General features: G+C 25.6%; 1 protein-coding gene across 1 annotated transcript in view; it reads right to left on the bottom strand.

Annotated features, from left to right (window-relative positions):
• LOC111618236 (laminin subunit alpha-1-like) overlaps positions 1-19,089 on the bottom strand; it is a 270,556-nt gene that overhangs the window by 158,993 nt on the left and 92,474 nt on the right. Inside the window, exons 20-26 of the mRNA XM_023359721.1 lie at positions 15,725-15,879; positions 14,779-15,083; positions 10,917-11,125; positions 7,367-7,473; positions 3,891-4,068; positions 3,710-3,816; positions 1,648-1,831 (exon numbers count right to left, since the gene is read on the bottom strand). Of these exons, the coding sequence (XP_023215489.1) occupies positions 1,648-1,831; positions 3,710-3,816; positions 3,891-4,068; positions 7,367-7,473; positions 10,917-11,125; positions 14,779-15,083; positions 15,725-15,879 (1,245 nt within the window). The remainder of the gene's footprint in view (positions 1-1,647; positions 1,832-3,709; positions 3,817-3,890; positions 4,069-7,366; positions 7,474-10,916; positions 11,126-14,778; positions 15,084-15,724; positions 15,880-19,089) is intronic.

Here is a 19,089-nt window from a genome sequence, read left to right as displayed (position 1 = left end):
TGCAAACATCTTGCATTATATTGGTACAGCTAAATGAAGTTTCTTAGTTTCACTGTACCAATAAAAGTACTTGTTAAGTATCAAAACTTTTTCAATTTTAATTAATGTTGATGGAAAGAAAGATTTTTTCTTTAAGTATTAATTTGTCATTAACTATTAAATTTTCTGTTACTTTCTATAAAACTGATTATTTTAACAGAGATTTATAAAAAACAAATTGCAATATGTTTAGCATGTTATCAGTAGAGTTAGGACATCTAAGCAATAAAATCTATATTGTACTTTAGTCCCATATTTGTGTTGTTTATTTGTAATATTCTCTCTCAGAGGTTTTGTAACACCTCTTGCATGCTTGTTGCTGTAGGCCATAACAGTCTTATACCATTAGGTATGCATCCGAATAGGTCTAACCATCAAGGTTCAGAACACATTCTGATTGGTAGAAAAGTAAAGATGATGACTACATGGATATAAGAATGAGGAAAATTGTATGATGGCCATCTTTTTTCTTTGGATCTTCTTCTCTTTGGACCTTGCCAGAGAGTTAGCTATGGAGAGCGTTCAAGGATGACTAGTGATCAAGGAGAAAGCACATGTGAAAACATGAAGAAAGGAATTCTTTATCCCAAGGATTGCACACCACTAGGACATATATAATATATACAGTAGAGCGTCACTTATCCGAAAGCTGGGACCCGAAACGTCTGTTATCCGAAAGCATTCCAGTCGGCAAATTTAAATTTTCGCTAGTGCTGTGGCGCTGCAATCTTCAGCTATTTCTTGGGTTACTGAAAAATTTTACGTTTTTGATACTAAATTAACATCTGAAGTATAATTTTTTATTGTTTTTATATTTTTCAATATATTTATTTTGTTTGTACAAAATAAAAAAATAATTTTTAACGATACAATAGTCTTCGTTAGGCTTAACATCAACGAAAATTCAACGCGAAGTGACACGCAATGGAGAAAAATTTCAACATGGGATAAATTAATATATTTTTTCGTACATGATTCATTATCCGAAAAATAAGTTATCCGAACCACCCCAGTCCCCAATTGATTCGGATAAACGACTCTACTGTATATATATATTGAAGGAACGAGCTCTTTTTAGAATAGCATAGCACATCAAAGAGAGTTCTACAACAGTAAAAAAAGGGAGAACAAAAACAGGACTGAAATTAAGGTACAGTCATCAAGTTCTTCACACATTAAGTATTGCACATACTGGAACACTTGGAAGTGAGAACATCTTGTAGTTTGTAATGATTCATCTATAATTTCTGTCTAACTGCTCTCATATAACAGAAGTTATTATAAATCATATAAATAGTTATAAAAATTATATAAGTTATCACGCATAAATTTTTATAACCATTTATATGATTTCTTAGTGCCTAGATGTCCTAAGCTCTAATTATCAATTATAATGAAATAGCTTTAATATTAGATTTATTATTGGAAATAGACACCATAAGATATGAATTCAACATATTACCAAGCAATAGTCTAAAAATTTGAGATTTGTCCAATTCTCAGCAAGTTAAATCAAGACAGAAAACAAGCATGTTATTTTTCACACTTCTGTCATATATATTATTTACATTTTACAAATACATTTTTAAATTTATTATATGTTTATACCTGAACATCCATTTTCTGAAAATCCATAATAATCTGGCAAACAGTGATCACAAAATTGACCACCTACTCCAGGTTTGCATTCACAATTTCCATAAATAGGATCACATGAAGGTGATGTTGATCCTGTTTTATTACAGGAACAATATTCACAGCCTTTTTCAGAAATCAAATTCCAATATTCATCCTAAATTAACAAAAATTATTCAATTTCTTTATATTAATTATTCAATATAAATGATTTAATTATGAAGAATTGTTTCAACTAAAACATGTTTAGTATTTGGTATTTCAATAAAGTATTGATATCATTTTGAATATACAGTATCTTGTCCTAGTAATCTTGCTAGTTGATCATGAATTAGTTTATTTAATAATAAATCATATAATAAACTAACAATTTAAAAGTTGTAGTTTGAGTAATAAAAGTTTTCTTCTAATTCTTTATATCTATTACATGACAAAAATATACAGAAATCACTTTTTATTTATTAATGTATGTTCATTATTATTAAGAAACATATTCATCTAATGAAAAATAAATTAGGACAAGAAATTCTAGAACAGTTTTTTTTTGTTTTTGTTTTAAATATAATAAATATTAAAATATATAAATGTACATTCAAAAATTGGAGAGGCTTATTTAAACAGTCTAAAATATTCAATATATACTTTTTAAGATTAGAAATAAAAGTAAACCAAATAAAAATAAAATACAATGAGTAAATATATATAATAAAATCTTAGGTGTGAGGACCAACACCTATGTCTGAATTTAACAATTTATAAAATTGTTAAATTCACAGCTATGAGCAGTGTTATAAACACTGCTCATGGCTATGGCTGTTCAAATTTGAATCAAATGTTATATATAGCATTGAATTTGATAGCATAAGGATAAGACTTTTTGCAAAGAAACCAGTCTGTTCATTATTTGAAATAATTCTGAAGTTATTTGTCAGTCATTGAATTTATGAACCATATCCATAGATCAAGGAGAATGTTCTCTTTTCTGTTATTTATGATAAAGAGTAGCATCAACTGTCATGGAGATCACTAAATCTTCTGAAGTTCTGATGGGAAAGTGTCTTGCATCAAGTATGACAAAGATGGTTTGATCCCAGTTAAGTATAGCTTTGGTGTTTATAAAAAGTCACTACAAGATTGGTTTGAAAATATTTTAAAAAGGAGAATTTTCAACTTACTACAATTCATCAGTCAATTCTCTAAAACTTAATAAAAAACAATAAAGACAAATTTCCACTATGAAAAAAGTATGTATGTACAAAATTCAAAATTCCAGTTATCTCAAAGAACAAAGGAGGTTAGATCATATGTATGCAGTACTTACTGGACATTAGAAACCAGAATAAAGGAACATAAAAAAAGACCTCAAGAGAGGCAAGATCACCATCAAACTATCTGAAGAATTACTTCATTACTGTTTGGCCTAAATTTGGACAGTACCAGCTGTGAGCAGTATTATGAGCTTAAAATTGTTAAATTTAAATGTTGTTGTTTTCACATTTGTGATTTTAATATGTACATTTACTCTTAGTGTATTTTATTTTTATTTAATTTTTCTTTTATTTTATCTTTTAATTTCTAATCTTTAACTGTATATTGCTTATTTTATAAACATCTCATTATTTCATTATTTTTCACTATTACATATTCATTAGAGGATGAGAAATTGCTGAGCACTAATTGTTAATTAAAAAACAGAAAGGTGACTTGTCTAAAAATTGTAACAGCAAGGCAAATATGCTTCTGTAGTTACCTATTACTCTTAATATTTAAAAACTTTTTATCATGTTTTTGATATATATATTTTTGATAAAATATATAGTACAAATTAATTTTATAAATTCATCATGTTTTTAAAAAATAATTTGTGATTATTTTTTTGCTTTTGGCTGAAACATTTGTGACAAAACAAACAGTATGGTCTAAGCAGAGTTCAAATTAGTATAGATTCCGATTAGCAAGAGTGCACTGTATTTTCAAAAACTTTTTATTCTAAAATAAAATTTTAATTATAGAATAGAAATATTATTTATCAAACCTCACAACTATCACAAGTTCTTCCATAAACATGAGATCGACAAATGCACTGTCCTGAAGTTTCATCACAAAGATGACTTTCTGAACCATATATGTTACATCCACACCCTAAATAAATCAAAATGTTTTATTTGTATCAGTAAATAATTAAACTGACTCTATAAAAAATTTTCTAAACTTACATTCACATCCTTTATTTGAGAAGCCATAATATCCATCCAAACAGATATCACATTTCATTCCAAAAATACCTGGTTTACAAGGACATTGCCCAGAAACTGGATCACAATATTTCGAAATTGATCCATGTTTATTACAAGAGCACGGTAAACAACCTGCTTCTATATTTCCATATCCATCCTTGAAGAAATAAATACTTTTGTATTTAGGATATCTGTTTCATGAAAACCATCCATAAATAACATCTTAATTAATTTAATTCTATTAACATTTGCCTATTAATAGCCATTTTTTTAAATTTTAATGCAATATTTAAGTTCAATTTAAGTTGAAATTTAAAAATTTTAAATATCAAATGAACAACCAGATTTCTTTATCAGATTATAAGATTACAGAATTACTAAGTAATTCGGCAAATAGTAGGTGGTTATACTGCCTTATCTCAATAAATTTAATAATTACAGATAATTTTCTTCCACAATATTTGTAAATTTTAGAATATTGTGGAAAAAAAGTTGGACTGCATAGGATATAACCATTTATATGATTTCTTAGTGCCTAGATGTCCTAAGCTCTAATTATCAATTATAATGAAATAGCTTTAATATTAGATTTATTATTGGAAATAGACACCATAAGATATGAATTCAACATATTACCAAGCAATAGTCTAAAAATTTGAGATTTGTCCAATTCTCAGCAAGTTAAATCAAGACAGAAAACAAGCATGTTATTTTTCACACTTCTGTCATATATATTATTTACATTTTACAAATACATTTTTAAATTTATTATATGTTTATACCTGAACATCCATTTTCTGAAAATCCATAATAATCTGGCAAACAGTGATCACAAAATTGACCACCTACTCCAGGTTTGCATTCACAATTTCCATAAATAGGATCACATGAAGGTGATGTTGATCCTGTTTTATTACAGGAACAATATTCACAGCCTTTTTCAGAAATCAAATTCCAATATTCATCCTAAATTAACAAAAATTATTCAATTTCTTTATATTAATTATTCAATATAAATGATTTAATTATGAAGAATTGTTTCAACTAAATCATGTTTAGTATTTGGTATTTCAATAAAGTATTGATATCATTTTGAATATACAGTATCTTGTCCTAGTAATCTTGCTAGTTGATCATGAATTAGTTTATTTAATAATAAATCATATAATAAACTAACAATTTAAAAGTTGTAGTTTGAGTAATAAAAGTTTTCTTCTAATTCTTTATATCTATTACATNGATTTTAGATCTCATTAACTACATTTTGATAAAATTAAATTTTAATTACATTTTAAAAAATGATCGAAAGAGATGTAATATAGATGATTAACTTTCCTTTGGGCAACTTGTAATGGAATTTTTTAGCTAAATTTATGTACTGTACATGCATTTGTGGAATACATATACCAAAACCTGTATATTTTTGAATATTTTGAGTAACATTACGAAAATAGTCTGTTTATTTTAATTTTTCAGTGTTCTAATGGATTTTCTTCAAAAAAAATCATCAAAAATTACAGAAAATAAAATTATTTCTTAAAACTATGTTCACTGCACTTATGTAAATACACATGTTTGTAACTACGTTTTTCAAATTTCCACCACATGAGTGTGCTTTACCATAGTGCCATCTGATTTATGCAGTAAGCATATAGATGACAATTGAAAATGCTGGATGTTGTCATTAAAAATTTTAAATAATAAAATATAACAATTTAAAATATAACATTTTAAAAAGTTTCCATTACTTTACTTCAAAACTTTATTCCATTTAAAAAGCAATAAAAGAGTAATGATAAGAATTTAAAAATTAATGATATGAAATCTAATAAACATGATTTTGCATATTACAAACATATTGCAAAATCAAATTAAATAAATCTGAACATTTATCAATTTCTTTCATAAATAATAAGTACTAAATAAAACTTTAATTATGTTTCTTCTTGGTTAACTGTTAAACTCCATCATCATTTAAATTACTATCTTTTAAAAATAATTTTAATTATCATTATTATTATTAATTCAAAAAAATGCAACTGAAAAGGAAACAAATTGTTTTCTGAAATGCACATTGTGAAATCAATGTCAAAAAAATGAAATGAAAAATTGGTGAATAAACTGTGAACAAGATACATGTTATTGCCCTTGATTGATTATAAGAAAAACAATTTATAATATTAATATAAAATATGGTTCTTTATTACTAAAGAGTATTTATTTAAGTTATTATTATTACTATTAAACTGAAATTTTGAATTATTTATGTATTGAATAATAAATATTTTCAGCATGAAATATAAATGCTTTAAAACAACAAATAAGTTATACCTATACTCAGTATATATTTCTTACTTAACACAAAAAAGAGTACAATATTAACTTATTCCTTAAATTGCTTTTTCAGAGTTTATATTTTTCACTTTTCCTAGCACTTTTGGGTTCCTTTTTGTGAATGACCCATCATCAGGGTCATTCACAGTAAATATCAAAAAAATTTATATAATTGTTTAAGATTATTTTATGAAAATATTAGTTCAGATGACAAAACCATCAAAACTAATGTATCTGTTTACACATCTTTGTGTTAAACAAACACTATTAATGTAATAATCAAAGTCTGTAGGCTCATGTGTTTGTTTGTTGTTTTTCTTTCTCCATAGATGGTGCTACATCACAACACATTGTATTACTTATTTATAATTATTTTGGTAGTAGTAGTAATATTATTATATTATAAATTAAAGTTATTAATTTTATTATTGTAATATTCAAAGTCAGATTGTTCAGCAAATAATGCTACTATATACCATTTGGCATTGCCATTTTTATTTAGAATTTGCCTTATCTCATTCAAGAAACCAAAAGAGTATTAAGGTTTCTATTACTCAGAAAAGACAGGAAGGATACCTTTTTCTTGGCTATGAACTATGTACATGCATTTATAGAATTTTTGTTATGGTTCCATATCTGGGACATAAATGAAAATGTCTAACCAGCATGATCCACCATATTGTCCTGGTCAAATCAATATGATAAGTGTTTGATGGGAACATAATATATTAACTAGGATAAGGGAATGGGATAAATACATTTCACCCTTTTTCCCATGCCATGGTAACATATTAACAAGGGAGCTCCAACTGACCTGACTGGGGCAAAAGACCAGACCATTAACTACATAGTTCCCTGTCATGATTATCTAGTTTTAAAATATTTTCTGAAAGTATATTTTTGATAATCAAATAAGTTTTTTGATATTTGGTGTGAATTTCCTTTATGGTCAGTTGAAACCAGAAAGTGCTAGAAAGAATCAAAAACATAAACTCCAAAATTTAAGAATTAAGTATATACATTTTTAAATTTTTGGACAGAGTAAAATGAATTTATATTTACAAATCACAGAAATAATTGAAAAAAACTTATTCATATCAAATACATTACATTATACTTACAGCACATCTTGCACAATTTCTTCCAACATAATTGCCTTTACATTGACAAATACCCAAAGAAGTGTCACATTCCTTACTCAATGAGCCATATTCATTACACTCACAAGCTACAAAATAAAAATTAAAAAAATGAATATGAAAATATTGCGAATAAATTTATTAACTTAACTTTAATACAAAGAAACTCAAATACTATTACATATACACAAACATATACAACTATTTAATATGAACATTTTAGTACCACACAACCAGGTCATGTACTGTACAGTACATACTATTATGTTACATTTTGAGTAAATTAATTAATCTTCAAATACATTAATTGCATTACAATATTTATTGTTTGTGAAACTTCAAATGCAGAGTGTTTGATGTACCCAAAACAAAATCAAATGAGTTTCTGAATTATCCAAAATTTTGTTTATCTGAAAGTCCCCTCGTCATGTGAAGTTCAAATAATCAAGTTTTCACTGTATTTAATATATTTAATTTTTTTTCTTGAAAGATTGTTTTATAGGATTGATGTTTATTCTCATTTAATGCACATTCTTTAATGCACAGAATATTAATGCCTCAAATATATCTTATGTACTTAATATCTGCTTGTTCTGTAATTTATTCTGCAAGAGATGTCCTACATATATCATTTATATTTATATTTTTGTTATATTTCAATATTTTACATGTTTCAGATTGAATACTTTTTCAAACCAGATATGAATTATTGTAGATTAAAAAATAATGCTTTTTTTGTTAAATGTAATGTTTTAATACATGCATTTTACAATTCTTTTATGAGATCTTTTAGTACTCTTTAAACAGAATGAGATCCATATACACTTTTTCTGAGAGAAAAAAAACCCCTTTATGAACAGAAAGAAAATAATTGGTTGATTATAGGCTATGTTACTTATTCATAGTATCTAATAGGTAAATAAGAAAAATATTTAACTCTTTAATGAAGTTTCTATAAAACTATGTATGTTTGATATTTCATATCATTATACTCATAGTTTCTTTTTTATTATACTGAAGCAGATAATATACATTCTTCTGATTAAGACTCTAAATGAGTAAGTTTAAATTGTGATAGATCTTACAGTAACTTAATATTAGAGATAATAACATAGAAATTATTTCTGGTATATTATAGAAAAATGTACATCATTAATTTTCTGATCTATTGTTAACAAGAAGCAATAAACATGTATTTATATTCACTTCTTACACTTATATATCTAGTTTACAATATCAAATTTTTATTATAGTGGTGTCTTGTAATTTGAATTTAATTCATTCCAAGTCCAAATCAATTTTTCCCACCAGAAATAATGGAAAGTGAATTAATCCATTCCCAGACCCTAAACAATACCCACTTCAATAAACTTAAAACAGCAAATACACATAATTTAAGGTAAAAATAACACAATTAAATGCCCTAATAATAAATTAAAACACAAAAACAATAAATAAAATATGTAAATACTGTATAATAAAATGAAATTTTGCATTAATTGATCATGTATCATCAACTTCAGCATCTTAAACATGGCCATCATATTTGCTACATGCCTACCACTCTTGTGCTTCGCAATAACTTTTCTTTCACCTTAATCATTGATATTACAACATTCCTCTTAGATTTTGTTGCTTCCACACACTTTCCAGATATCATAGTTAATAAGAAAAGCTTATATTCAGTTGAACAAAAAGTTTTTGTGTATTTTAACAGTAATAAACAGATCATCTTGTGACTCCAGCAGTAATTTAATAAATAATAATGTTTTTAATCTAATACAATAAGCCATCCTCAGTGAATTACACTATTTAAAAATAAAAAAAACATAAGAATATCAAATTCAACAGAAATAATTTAAAAATTTAAAGGTGTTCTTTTAATTTAAAAGTGCCTTGAAGTTCTGGAAACAAAAAAAAAATACTAAATGATAGAAAATTTAATGCTGTATCTTATTGTAATATCACAATATACATAAATAAAATTTATTTTATGGAATTTTTTACACAACTTTAAATAAAAATCCTAAATCCCAGATATAATATAAACAAAGTACTTTATATAAAAAAACTGTACTTTATATTAAAAAAAACTAATTTCTAAAGATCAGTAAATTTTTGCATGTGTTTATTAATTTTTTATTTTTTAAATTAATCCATTAACTTAATTAACTTATAAATATAAAAAATAAAGATTATTTTAAAAGTAAAAGAATGTAATAAGTTTAGAAAATTAACTATTCATGAAATATTTTATGCAAACAAATTTATCAATATTTGGTTAACCAAACATTGACATTCAAAATTCAGATTGTTATGCTTGTATAATCCTGTACTCTGCATAGGGTAACCTTCTGCAGTGGGATGTATATGATGTTGTGAAGTCCTAATGTTTTGTGATTTTCATTCAATGGTATTATTATTAATATAACCTCAATACTGTATATTGTTTTAAATATATATTCTTAGTATTTCTTAGTGAGACCCTCAATATTTTTATGTCCCTATTTTATTACAGAATGGAATAATCTATATCAAGATACAATAGAAACCAATCTTCTACATCAAAGGTCTCCAACCTCTTTACGAAAAAAGTCATATGAGTCATAAAAGATGTTTTGAGCCAAATACAAAAGATATAGTCAAAGATTAAGAATTTTTTATTTCTGAATGGACATAAATCAATGTAAAGTTTGCAACTGCTTTTTTAAAGTTCATTATTAACATTCTGTGGCTCCTAATATTAAAATCTCCTTTAGTTATTCATTAGGTGGTACCATCTGATATTTAGATTTTCTATATTTCACTTTTGAAAAGGTATACGTGAAGACAAAATTAGAAAATATTTTCACGAAAACTTGTTAAGGACTTAAAATTCTTTTCTGGCAGAGATTTGTAAAAATTTAACAAACTCATTTCTTTAAATAGATTTTTATAAAAATCATTTGTAGCAAGGTTTTTTAATTCTAGTTGACTTTTTGAACTTTATATGCTTTGAACTAGTTTGAATGTTGATAAAATATATTGGTAAAAAACACTGCATGCTTTGGGACAGTGGCACACTCAGGAGGTGAGCCAAGGGGCCGTGGCATTTCCCAAAGTAAAAGGAAAATAAACACTGATAAATTTTTCAAAAATATTTTCCTAATTAAAATTTATTTTTTTATTTATATTGTGTCATGTGTTCTATTTCTATATTACTTATGAATTACCAGTCACATAAGATGGGAATTTTATTGAATTTGCATTAAAAATTCTTTTATTTGTTCAACTTGACTCCCCAAGATTAAATCTTAAGTGAGTCACTACTTGGGAACTGTTCTGGCCCACAGGCCTTAGGTTGGAGATACATTCTACATGCTTAATACTCCTGAGTATTCCTTAAATTTAAACAGAATATATTTAAGATGCTAAATACAAGTTAACTATTTTTCATTTATTCTTGAAAAACTATTATGAAAATTTCAAAATACACATTTCAAAATGTTAAAAATTAAGCTTTAATGAAATATTAGAACCAAAAATTACTTACGCTGACAATTATGCAGTAATGCATTACCAAAATAATTTTCTGCACATTCATGACAGTTCCACCCAGATGTATTATTAACACATTTCAAACACTGCCCTGTCAACTGATTGCAATAATTTGGATCAGATATATCTGCATTACCACTGCAATCACATTTTTGGCAATAACTTCCTGGAATCATAGGGTTACCAAAAAATCCATAACCACATCTAAAATTTAAAAATGTTCATTAATTTCACATTATATTATATTATATATATATTATCATACAATATTATACTTAATTATAGTTTATAAGATATTAAATAAATAATGCTTAAACTGAAAACATTTTATGTCAATCATATATCATAATTCAAAAAATTAAAGTCCAGATTTTTTAAACAATAAGTATGTTGAATGTAAATAATATTCAAATTTACATTAACTAAACCAAGCTAAATAATCTAATTATGTAAGCTTATTGGAATCACATTTACCCTATCTAATACAAATATTACTAAACTTATTCTATTCTAAAAGAATATTTAGTTAATATATTAAGATTTATACTTCAAGTATTATTTTTTAGTAAGAAAATCAGCCACTTGGTTATTACATAAGCATTTAAAACATCTATTTTAAAAAGCAATTAGCATAAAACCAATATTTATTCATTTAATTGTTATCTTATTAATCTAAGATTAATTTTTTGAAAATCCAAATAATTTCAGAAGAAAAACTAGTGAATAATTGAAAACATTTAAAACATTAATAAGTGTACTTTACTTTTTTTACACATTTCTAATTGAAATATTTAACTAATTCATTCAAATATTCTATCTTGATATTTAAGTTTCTCAAAAATTTTTATTATCATTCAATAACTCTCCAATACTGGGAGAGAATATACATATACAACATACCGATACTAGCACACTTGAAATTAAGAAATTTTTTACTAATATTTTCATCCATTTATAACAGACATCTTCAGATATATAATGCAGAACAAAATGGCTACAATATGTAATTTGTTCAGAAAATAATTTTAAATTGTTTTGTAACGTATATGAGAAATAATTTTAAACTGTAGATGTACTTTGTTCCCGAAACAATTAAAACTTGTCTTGTAAATCGTTTGTAAAAACACATTTGATTTTAATGTAACCATTTCATTCTGAATTACATACCTGAAGATGCCAGTTATAAATGGATGAAAATGTTAGTAAAAATTTCTTAATTTCAAGTATGCTAGTATTGATATGTTGTGTATGTGTATCACCATCACCATCATCATAATCTTTTGTTTTATCTTTATTTTTAATATTCTATTCAGATTAATAATGTTACAATATAACAATAAAATGACATCAAATTTTAAATCTATGATACTATGATACTTTTCTACTAATCAAAATTAATATACAAATATTTATTCCTAGTCAAGTGGTATCTAATCTAGACTAACACTTGTTTACCATTTTAATTTATTCAACGTTTCATTTCTAATACACATGCCTTTAATCTATCTTAAACATGCAGAGAATTATAAAAGAAAAAATATTTGATCTTACATTAGATGATGCATATTTTTGATTTATCTCATAATAATCAGATAGAATTAAATAAATAGCATTCAGATTATACATATTTTAGATTTCTTTAAACATTGTAAATGATATCTTAACTTATTAAATTTAGAATACAATATACTTAGAATAAAAAAGTTTTGAGTTGCAACTAATATTGATTTAATTGCATCAAATATATAACTAACCTATAAATATTATAGAATATACAGTATATAGGCAAAACAAATTACAGTTGTTAATGTAGAGCAACAGAGTAATACTGCATGAAAGTTCATAAATAGACCTCCAGACTGCCGATATCTTGATATGCCGATTTCAAAGTGTCCATATCTCTGGCAGCCTGGAGGCCTATTTATGAACTTTCATGCAGTATTACTCTTGCTTTAAATTAACAGCTACAATAAGGTGAACCATTTTTCTCTATATGATTACATGTAAAACCAAATAATCCGTTCCAATATGAAAAACACACTCAAATTAAAGCTAAGTAGTACATTGAAAAAAAAATAACTTTAGTAAGGAAAACATTGAAAAATGCATTTTGTAGTTGTAAATGTATAAATAACCATAATAGAATAATAATTGACTAAAAAAAAATGTAGTTTTATTTGCACTTCGAGGATAGATGACAGTGGAAGTGTAAACTGGTGGCAGAGGAGAGGGAGAAGGGAAATGATACTAAAACTTAACTTACATAACATAATGTAACAATAACTTAAAAATAACTTAACACTAATTTTTTAACTTTTCTGTTTTATATATTTTTTAAAATTTTTTATTCACTGCTTTTTGCTTTCTTTCCTTCACTTCCACCAGCACTTTCACTTGATAGAGGTTGCTGGGTAAAATATCTATCCAAAGAGGTTTGGCTTTGCCTACTTTTTAAAATGTTTCTAAAATGACTTAGGCAAATGTCATTACTCCGAGCAGCAATACAGCAAGTGTGAACCTTTTTGGGATGTTTCTTTTCAATAAAATCAGTCACTTTCTGATAATACCTCAAGATTTCCTTTATCGAGCAAGATCCTTCCACGATGAAGCAAACACGCGGACTGAGACCAATGAACAGAAGTGAATAAAAAATTCCTTCTTTTGGTAAAAATCTGCACACCTCCCCTTTTTTACAAAAAGAAGGAATTTTTTGCCCTCGGTATCGTCTATACCTATCATCAACAATGACGTCACTAGTAAGATGATACCTATGTAAGCATTGACAACATTTAAACTTCTACCAACCGACACTCTAACAGACCACAGTGCACCTGAAGAAGGCCTATTAAGAAGGCCGAAAATGTTCGTACTCATGTATAAACGGCTAGAAATAAGTGAGGAAGGTTTTGTATTGATCATCCAAAAATAGAATGCTGCACAACAAGCACAATAGTTAAAAAGAACAAAAGTAACATTCAAATATATTCAATAACAAAATTTTCAAAACAATAAATTAACTAATATTTTAATTAGTTAATTTTTAGTTAATCTTCAGCAAATATTTTAATATACTGAAGATTTTAATTAGAATATTATATTAATGTACAGTACAGTACATATAACAAACAGAATAGTTCAACAAAATTGTATTTGTTGAACTATTCTGTTCTAATTATAATATTATATGAATGTACATATAGGTAACAATTTTTTGTTACCAATATGTACATTCATATAATAATATAATTAAAATTTTGAATGTATGAAAATGTTTATTTTGCTTTTTCAAATTTCAGTTTCGTTTTAATCTAAAGACAAGTTGAATAATAAAAGTCAGTGTTTATTTTTCAGTTTATATATGTAATTTTTCAAGAAAAGTATTTATTAACAAATCTATAAGTAAAAAATTATAAATGATAGAATAATAAATTTTGAGATAAATAAATTGAAACTCTGTTACATATTTTTTTTTTACTAAATAAATTTATCAATATGGCCCAGAGATGCTTGAGCCAGTCCTGTTTAAGACCACCTTCTTTGGCATTCATTTCTGGCAATCTTATAAAACAATTAAATACAGATTTACATACAGATTAAATAAAGATACATACATTACATAATTTCTAATTAAAAATTATAGCAAATAAAATTTATCAAGTGAAAAAGTCTGCAATTTTATTTTAAGACAATTCAGTCTCAAATGTAAGTAGATGAGACATTCAACTCATCTGTATCAATTTAATCAATCTGTAACAATTATTAATATATAAATAGAATAAAGAAATACAATAACAATAAAGTATTAAATTAAATAGAAAATTACAATGATCTAAAAAATAGAATATGCATCAATTCACCTTTCGCACTTGTCTCCTTCATAACCCATAGGGCAAGCTGTACAAATATAATCAACTTTGCCATATAATTTTGTGATAGTCAAACATGTTGGTGAGAAATTATTTTCTCTATTTTCCAATGGACATTTACATTTTTGACAATCTTCTGGTGTTCCAAAGAGTGGATTTCCGTAAAAACCTACTTCACAAATATTGCATATTGGTCCAGTTGTATTATGCAGGCAATTCTGTACATAAGATATATGAATACCACAAAATATACTTTTAAGTTTGATATCTATTAATAAATTTAAATGTATTTTATAAACAAAAATTGGTTTAAGCAAAAATTTAAAGAACTATTTAATATATCAATATTTTACTTAGTTTATGAATAATGAAAAATTTAACTATGAAATTCAGTCAGTCATAATTTTCATTTAATATTCGATTTTAAAATTTAAAAAAATCAGCTTAATTTCACTTTAAATTTAATTGACATTTACACTATAGATATTTTAAAAAAATACAAATTGTTAAATATCATAGTAGTATTTTAAAATTTTTTAGCTAAATTTTTTAAAAGCAAGTTTTTATTGTTAATTATAAAAAATAGTCCTACAAGATAGTCATATAACTTTATATATTTTTAAATCTTTTTTAAAATAATTATACTAAAACATTTTTACTTATAGGATTAGATTAAATCCTATAAGTAAAAATGATAATGCAATTTTTTACCGTATTGCACTATTCACTAGTACACGGAAAACTGCTAGTTTTCCATTCGTTTCTGACTTTTGGAGGCTTAATAAATCCTGAGTATTTAAACTGGTATAAAAATTAAGAAAAAGGTAAACAGGTTAACATAAAGAAAAACATTTTTATTTTAATAAATATACTTCACCCCAAATGCATTTCGCCTGCTAAGGCCTCCTCAGTAGGGTTTCTTACAACCAGAATGTACAATAGGAACAACATCCGCAAACGACACTTCTTTCTCAGTAGAAGATACAACAGAAGACGCTTTAACATCCATGAAAGACACATCTTTCTCACTAGTACCATCGCGTTTACAATCCTTAAATAACACTAACTCTTCCCAGCATTCCGCTGGCACCACTTCATTATTCAAATTCATAACATTACTTTGCATAATTATCGCAAAATGTTCTTTAAATTTTCTCTTAACTATATTTTTTCCTTATGTATTATTTTTATATTATTAATATCCAATTGACAATTGTTCATGTGACAATGCAAAAAAAACCAGGGATGTATTAATTTTATTTCATATTGCAGCCAAGTGTTCCGACATCCGCACTTTAAGTTTCCACTTCGTTTCTCCAACTGTTTACCTTTTTCTTAATTTTTATACCAGTTTAAATACTCAGGATTTATTAAGCCTCCAAAAGTCAGAAACGAATGGAAAACTAGCAGTTTTCCGTGTACCAGTGAATAGTGCAATATGGTAAAAAATAGATTATCTGACTCCATTGGTTCTTTTTAGAATATATTTTTATTGATATGATAATGCAATGTTCTAGTCATAAATTATTGTTAGAGCTCTGTAAAGTTGTAACATATTTATATATTAACAATAAAAATTTACCTTTATGAAAATGTCTTAAATGAAAAATAAAATAAAAATTACTTAATCAGTAATGTTTTAAAAAACCTAAAAAAATTCAAAATAAAAGAGCAGAATATGTGAAATCTGACTAACTGCTCCTAGATAAAAACACAACAATCTGCCATAATTAAACAATAAAGACAATTATCAAAGATATAAAAATTGAATTACTGAATTGATGAATCAACCACTGTAAGATGCACTTGAATTCTCAGTCATAAAAATTTTATCTGATTGGCTAGACTAAAAAAAAATACTCTAAGGACAACAGTTTCAATCAGAATAACAAAGATTATGAATATTCTTAACAATATCCAACTGAAAACAGTAAACTCTGGAATTAATTTTCTCGAGGATACGTGCATGTTAGGAGAGATATATTTCATAAAAAGAATACTTTGAATGCCAGCAAAGGTGACTTGTTTTAAATAATTAGTTAATTTAATAAAAAGGGAATTCCATTACTTTTGTAAAACTCATCATTAAAGGAATAAAATTATCTACATGATTCTATTATTGCAGTACAATTCAATATTATAAATATAAAATATATATTAATGCTAAATAATAATTAAATGGATTAATTAATAACTATAAATATAAATAATAATTTTAATATAAATAATAAATATAAACATTGATAACAACAGCCTAATTATATTTATATTTTAACATATCTTACTTAAATTAACAATTAAAATTCAAATGAAAAATCAAAGCTTAGCCATTAGAACAATTATAAAAAGATAGATATAACGAAAAATTCAGATTTAAACAAAAAGTCGAATTTCAATAACTATATATAAAAGTAATCAAAAATAAGAAATTAAAGATTTTAGATGCAAACAATGATAAATTTTAATCAAAGAGCAATATTTTCACTTTATATCATTTGATAAAGATTCGTTATTTCATTTTCTACTAAGTCAGGAGTTAGCAACCTACAGTTTCAGAACAACTAACTCAGAATTATATGCAGTACTCAATGCCTATTTTCATTCCATATAAATTTTCAGCTAATAACTTAGGTCAGCATTGTAAATTACTACATCTTGGTGCAATGCTTATTTTGGAATTTATTCTATATACTACACATAAAAGCAATACAATACAGTTCTTTTGGTACTTTACCATCAATGGCTCTCTAACTGTTTATCACAGGATTCCAGAACTTATTCTCTGTAAGTAATGAGTCTTGGATTTGTTGTGTAAAGCAAAGCCATGAATCATAAAAGAAAATGAAAGACTTTAGATTTAAGACAAAAAAATGGATATAATTCATCCATTTGAAGATGGAAAATCTTAAACTGAAGTTGGTAAAGAAATGTCTATGAGTAAGCAGACAATTTCAGATTTTTGGAAAGCAAAGGAAAAACTGCAACAAACTTTCTTAAAACAATACTTTTATTCATTATTTTTTGAAATATTTGAAAGTATTGTTTTTACAAGTTTAATAAAAATCTCGTTGATATACTTTACAACTGAAATTTTATCCACTATATAATTAATTGACTATTGTCTGCAATATTGATATACAGTAACAGACAAGTCATTATTACTATATACAGTAGAATCCCTTTATATTCAGAATAATATTGATAGATCTGCTTAAACAAGGTATTTATTGATTTTTCATCTGGACCTGAAGAAAACATTCACAGACTGTAGATATTTTCTCTAGGTCAATTATCAAGATCCATTTTAATGTGATTTTACTATATAGTAATGGACTTTTCAATATAACAGATGAGTACATAATAATATATAATCACAATAAAATAGACTTTCATTATAATAGATCAATTTCTTTGGTTTCATTGTGGTCCATTATATTGAGCTTTTACTGTAGTTGATTTTAATATTTTATTTTATATAAAAGAAATTGTAAAATAATTCTTTTGTAAGTTTGCATAATTATCGCAAAATGTTCTTTAAATTTTCTCTTAACTATATTTTTTCCTTATGTATTATTTTTATATTATTAATATCCAATTGACAATTGTTCATGTGACAATGCAAAAAAAACCAGGGATGTATTAATTTTATTTCATATTGCAGCCAAGTGTTCCGACATCCGCACTTTAAGTTTCCACTTCGTTTCTCCAACTGTTTACCTTTTTCTTAATTTTTATACCAGTTTAAATACTCAGGATTTATTAAGCCTCCAAAAGTCAGAAACGAATGGAAAACTNAACTTAATTAACTTATAAATATAAAAAATAAAGATTATTTTAAAATTTTAAAAGTAAAAGAATGTAATAAGTTTAGAAAATTAACTATTCATGAAATATTTTATGCAAACAAATTTATCAATATTTGGTTAACCAAACATTGACATTCAAAATTCAGATTGTTATGCTTGTATAATCCTGTACTCTGCATAGGGTAACCTTCTGCAGTGGGATGTATATGATGTTGTGAAGTCCTAATGTTTTGTGATTTTCATTCAATGGTATTATTATTAATATAACCTCAATACTGTATATTGTTTTAAATATATATTCTTAGTATTTCTTAGTGAGACCCTCAATATTTTTATGTCCCTATTTTATTACAGAATGGAATAATCTATATCAAGATACAATAGAAACCAATCTTCTACATCAAAGGTCTCCAACCTCTTTACGAAAAAAGTCATATGAGTCATAAAAGATGTTTTGAGCCAAATACAAAAGATATAGTCAAAGATTAAGAATTTT

Source organism: Centruroides sculpturatus, unplaced genomic scaffold, assembly GCF_000671375.1.
Source record: "Centruroides sculpturatus isolate CEXI.00-Female unplaced genomic scaffold, Cexi_2.0 scaffold205, whole genome shotgun sequence".
In the NCBI taxonomy this organism is placed as follows: domain Eukaryota; kingdom Metazoa; phylum Arthropoda; class Arachnida; order Scorpiones; family Buthidae; genus Centruroides; species Centruroides sculpturatus.
Note: the sequence above shows the minus strand (reverse complement) of the source record. Positions and strands in the feature narration are given on the sequence as shown.